The sequence below is a fragment of the Tursiops truncatus genome, chromosome 14 (assembly GCF_011762595.2).
Source record: "Tursiops truncatus isolate mTurTru1 chromosome 14, mTurTru1.mat.Y, whole genome shotgun sequence".
Taxonomy (NCBI): Eukaryota; Metazoa; Chordata; class Mammalia; order Artiodactyla; family Delphinidae; genus Tursiops; species Tursiops truncatus.
The window spans coordinates 25,974,354-25,980,246 of record NC_047047.1 but is presented as its reverse complement, the minus strand read 5'-3'; the positions used below and the strand labels follow the sequence as shown (position 1 = coordinate 25,980,246).

Below are 5,893 nucleotides of genomic sequence, written 5' to 3'. Positions count from 1 at the left end.
TTCTCTCACCGTGACTTTCTTTCCAGCTTTACTGTGATATAATTGATATTTAACATTGTATAAGCTTAAGCTATGTAATGTGATGATTTGACATACATGTGTATTGCAAAATGTTTACCACAATAAAGTTAGTTAACACATCCTTCACCTCACATAATTACCATTTTATTTTTCTTGTTGTTGTTATAGTGAGAACATTAAAGCTCTACTGCCATAGCAACTTTCAAGTATACAGTGCAGTGTTGTTAACTACAGTCACTGTGCTGCATATTTGCTCCCCAGAACTTATTCATCATAAAACTGGAAGTTTGTACTCTTTGACCAGTATCTCTCCATTCCCCCATCCCTCAGGTCCTGGCAACCACCATTCTGTTCTCTGTTTCTGTGAGTTTGATGCTTTTAGATTCCACATATAAGTGAGATCATACAGTTTTTTCTTTCTCTGTCTGACTTATTTCATTTAGCACATTGCCTTCACGGTCCATATATGTTGTTGCAAATGGCAGGATCTTTTTCTTTTCTTATGGCTATTCCATTATATGTATATATATCACATTTTCCATTATATATATTCCATTATATGTATGTTCCATTATATGTAGATATATATATATCACATTTTCTTTATCCATTCATCCGTCGATGGACACGTACGTTTCCATGCCTTCACTATCATAAATAGTGCTGCAATGAACATGGGGGTGCAGATATCTTTTTGAGATCATGATTTCATCTCCTTCAGCTATGTACCCACAAGTGGGATTGCTGGATCATACGGCAGTTCTATTTTTAATGTTTTGAGGAACCTCCACACTGTTTTCCATAGTGGCTGCACCAGTTTACATTCCCACCAACGGAGCACATTCTCACCTCCTCACCAGCATTTGTTATCTCTTATTTTTTTGATAATAGCCATTCTAACAGATGTGATGTGCTATCTCATTGTGGTTTTCATCAACAGTGACTTTTTAAAATATATGTTTGTTCTTCTTTGATCTCTTTCCTGACCTCCACTTTTGTGTTTTCATTTAGTGATTATCCTCACTGTGTCCAAAGTGGAACTACCCATTTTCCTCTCCCACACTTACTTGGGCCACCCACTCACCCACTGGAAAAGCTGGGGAGCTATTGCCTCCAGCTCCGTGACCCCGCACTGTACGTGCAGTCGGCTAGTGCGTCCTGGAGACTCGCCTTCATGATCGCTCTGGAACCCATTCTCCTCACTGCCTTGATGCGGGCTTAGCCTCCTCTCTTGGAGGACTGCTCTTCTCCCCCTTCTGCTCTTTATCTTCTCTAATCTCTTTTCCACAGAGCCGCTACATCATTATCAATGATTTCTTTTTCAGATTATAGAAAACTTTGGAAAATATAGAAAAAATCAGAAAGAAGAAAATAAATGTCATTCATAATTCTTCCATCTAAACATAACTAACACTAGTCCTGTTTCTATGGGGATTTTGCAGAGACCTGTGTTAACACACTTCTTTCTCCCCAGATTGTTTATCATACTATATATACAGGTTTGTAGCCTGCTTTATTTTGCTTAACATTGTATTGTGAACGTTTTCCCATAGCATAAAAACTATTTGAAACATTTTATGCTTTGTAATAATTTTATTATAGCCCATAATTTGTTTAACTGTTCTTTTGTTGGAGATTTACATTATTTCCAGTTAGAGTGTATTTATCAAATGAATGTTTGATCATGTTCCTCCCTACTTAAAATCAGTGGCATCCAGTTCCTGATAGGACAAAGCCCAAGGTTTTCACATGGCTATGAGACCTTCACCCCATCTGCTTCCCTCCTGTTCCCCTACACTATCTCCGTGAAGCCTTGACTCCATTCTTACCAACACTCCCTTCTCCCCACCTCCCCTTTCTGTTCCTAACTATTCTTCAAGACCTACCTCAAGCTTAGTCTCTTCTCTGGTCTTCCTTGACCTCCTTCAATCAGAATAAGTTCTGTTTCTTTTCCTATAACTCTATGTAGCATTTTGTAGATATGATGATATTGTATTTTCTTTTCCATTATTTTTCATGCTTAAAAATATGGTAGTAATACGAAGTCATTATCTTATATTGAAACCATACATTTTTCCATATAGAGTGGAAAGAAGTTCATCTCCACCCCTCATTCCACTTCTTTCCCATAAGTAACCACTATTAGCAGGATTTTATTATGTTTTTATCTGTATCCCTTTTCAGATCATGAGCACTCCAGGCCAGGGTTCTTTGTGTCCAATTGTCTAACAAGAAGCAGGGCACACAACAGGCCCACAGCCTGTCTGAGGGACTGAGTGCCTGGAGAGCAGTAGAGCTTAGGGAGATGTGGGGAGGAGTGATCGTGTGCCTCTGTGGTCAGGTGGCCTCACTGCTTTCTGTCTTTCCATCGGTGCCATTTCTAAGGATTTATGAACAGCTTCCAGAAGTACAGAACAAGAGAGAAGAGGAAAAGTGGAGATTAGAATATAAGCCATACTGGCTGCAAGCCCAGCTATATAAAAAGGTCAGTCAGTCCTAGAGCAGGATTGATGAGATTTATCAGGGGAAAGAGAAATTGAGAAAAACACATCTGACCTGTTTGAATTAACCACATTTGGAGAGTGAACTTAAGCTCATAACGCATTGTACCACTACTAAAATTTAGAAGATAAAAGCACCTGTAACTAGAGTTCAAATCCAAAAATCTAGAAAGGCAAATCCGAAAAAGGCATCTTCCAGGGACTTCCGTGGTAGTCCAGTGGTTAAGACTCAATGCTTCCACTGCAGGGGGCACAGGTTTGATCCCTGGCCAGAGAACTAAGATCCCACATGCCGCATGGCACGGCCCCCCAAAAAAATTGTTTTAATGTTTTAAAATTGTTTAATAAATAAATAAATAAGGCACCTTCCAGGCATACATTTGGAATGAAACCAAATTTCATACTTGGGTGTCAGTTTAGACGCCATGCTGGAAATGCCCACACCTTTCAGAACTAATGAGTTTTCATCCAGAGTCCCAAATGATAGTTTTATGCCCCTTATGGGTGAATCATATACCACTAGAACTTTTTAAATAAATTGGAAAATGTCCAAGTGTAGCATACAAGTTGGCAGTTTGGGTACTCAGAGCCTTGAAGCCACTACCATTTCCTGCCCACAGCCCCAGTAGAATCAGTGGTACTGCAAGTTTTAGAACCTCACAGGCCAGGGGACTTGCTACCAATTAATTCCTTGAGAAAGCAGATGGGCCACTATGCCTGAAGGTCCAGATCCTTCAGTGTTCTCATTTCTTTCCCAGCCCCCTCACTTCACCCCCAGAGGACTCTGAAAGTCAGAAACCAAGAGACGAGTTCATACCAGACTGATGTGGGATTGGAGAGCTGCTTCTGGAGCACATACTGCAGCTCAGGCTGGGCTCCCTCAAGTGAGGACACCCCAGGCACTACATGGCCTGTCTGGTGTGTCAGCATCACAAGGCCAGGCCTCTTATTGTGCTTGTGTGTTTGTGAACTGATGGATGGATTAGTCTATTAGGATTATATTAATATTATATTTCTGTATAGACTATAATAGACTACAGATCATCTTCCCTAAACACTTCAGGAAGTATTTTTTGTATAATTACCATAGTTTCTGTAGCTGGGAAAGAGAAACAAGATTTGGGGAGAACGACACTGGTCTCTTCAGCAACATGTCTGGGGTGAGGAGTGGCTGTCTGCCTCTAGTGGCAAGAGTATCTAACCTCTTTCCTGCCTTTCTTTTCTTCCACAGAAAGTGACCAATCAATTCTTGGGGAGAAAAGTTCCTTGGAACTGACATAAGTATTTTCCTCAGAGCCTTGGAATTATATTTTATCAGCCTGGAGGAGCACAATCCTTACTTTTATGAGTCTGGTTTAATAAAACTTACCTTGTTGTCCATGTGTAATTTAGAAGTAGTAACCTTCTGAAGAGTCTTGGGTAGAATGATGACTAAGATTATTAATGGTTTAGGAGCAATACTTTCTCCACAGTGGCCTTGCCCACAGGGATGTTTGTTACAATGGTATTATCTTAATTCTAGGCAAGAGTAAGTCCCTTTTTGTTTGTGTTTTTATAGAAAATAACTTCTGATTGACTCATAGTAAAGCAAGCAGCAGAGGGTTATTTATTTCCCATCTGTAGAGGTGCAGGGAGCTATGCAGTGTCTCCCTGAGGTGTGTGGGGAACTTCAATCTAAAAGCACCAGTCAAGGAAAAGAAATACAGCATAACACGGTGAGAGCCCTTTTGTTGACTTGGTGTCAGGCAGTGTCTGGTTAGGGTAGCCATCAGATGGGCCCAGAGACTCTCAGCAGACACAGGTGCCTTGGGTCCAGAGATACCTCCTAGCCTCATTCCAGCTTCCTTCGGGAACATTAGCCTTTAGTAGACACAACTCAAGAGGCAACAGAAGCTTGACTTAAATCATGACCTAGCCCTGGCCAGTGGGATGTGGGTTGTGCCACTTCTAGGCCTAGTCCATGTCAAATCCCACACTCTGCCCCTGGCTGCCTTTCTTGTCCTTCAGCAGCGACCTTGGGGGCCATAGCAGACTGATGGCATCATTGGCCCTGATCCTTCTCACGTGGATTCTTCTCACACTCCTTCTCCACGCCCTTTCCACATGACTTCGCATTTCCTTTCACTGAAGAGGCAGGGCATGACACCTGGAGATCTAAGGGGCGGCCCAGCTGAGCTCAGCCTAAGCTGCTGACCCACAGACTCATGAGCTAAAAAAATGTTTATCATTATTTTGTGGTGGTTTTTTATGCAACATTCTCGTGGCACTAGATAAATGAAACAGTAGCAACCCCAAAAACTGAATGGAGCAGAGCCACCCCACCACCAAGGCCATCGGGTTCCAATGTGAACAAGCAGTAAGCTTTTACTGTGTCGTCGCAGTGAGACTTCAGGGTTTGCTTATTACTGCAGCAGAGCCGATCCCTCCTAACTAATCCACAACGACACAGATCATAGGCCCCCTTCTTGCTCCAGTGCCTGAGAGACCTGAGCAGAGGGGAGACGGTAGATAAATTGAATTGCAGGGACAGCAACTAGCCTATAGCTTGTGGAGAAGAAAAACTAGCCCATCTTCCAGAAGCCAAGGCGCTGGTAAAGGGCCAGGGCAGAGTACTGCAGTGTGCTGGTGCTGTAGCCCTGGTGCCACACAGATTCAGACAGTCCTGACCAGGGCTTTTACTTATCACCTGACCACGGTGCTCCAGGGCCACACGTAGGTGAAGCAGCTGCAACTGCTCATTCCACAGGGTGGCCTTCTGAATGGGCAGCACTCCCACCATGCCCACCACCTGCCCCCCAGACTCAACCACCCAGAAGCAGGAGCCACTCTCACTGAAGTAGGATTTGGTGATGTCAGACATGTCTGTGTGCAAAGACATGACCTCAAACTGGATCCAGGGGTGTTCGGCAAGAAACCTCAGGGCAACAAGGAGGGCGGGGCTGGCCACGAAGTCCAGGACCCAGGAGCGAGAGACCAGGAATAGGGCAAGGGGCCCCCGCAAGCAAGAGCACAAGGGTTCAGGGCAGCTTTAGGATGTTGTGGAAGGTGGTGGGAAGGTGCTCGGTCATCACCTTGGAGAACAAACCCACGACCCATTTGCGATAATTTTCCTGGTATTTGTGGATTTGATAAGGAGCCATGGAAGACTTCTGTGTCTGGATCTCAAAGTTCAAGAGAGAGGTAGGAGTCCCTGTATGACTTCCTGGCAGCCCTGGGGGAGAGAGAAGAAGCCATGTGAGTGGCTTATCCTCCCACCCCCCAGAACCGGGGATGACCCTGCTCAAGGATGTGTCTTTCTGCTTCTACCCAAGAGGAAATAGGCCACAACCACTGGGAGAAGGTGTAGAGTCAGCAGAAAGGTCTGCATTTGG

At 43.7% G+C, this 5,893-nt stretch overlaps 1 protein-coding gene across 1 annotated transcript; it reads right to left on the bottom strand.

Annotated features, from left to right (window-relative positions):
• Nucleotides 1-5,055: 5,055 nt before the first annotated feature.
• LOC101329112 (N-acetyltransferase 8B) lies at nucleotides 5,056-5,662 on the bottom strand. Its single transcript, XM_004332639.3, is given in 2 exon segments — nucleotides 5,056-5,511; nucleotides 5,513-5,662. Coding segments are annotated over 2 exon segments (606 nt in total).
• Nucleotides 5,663-5,893: the final 231 nt, after the last annotated feature.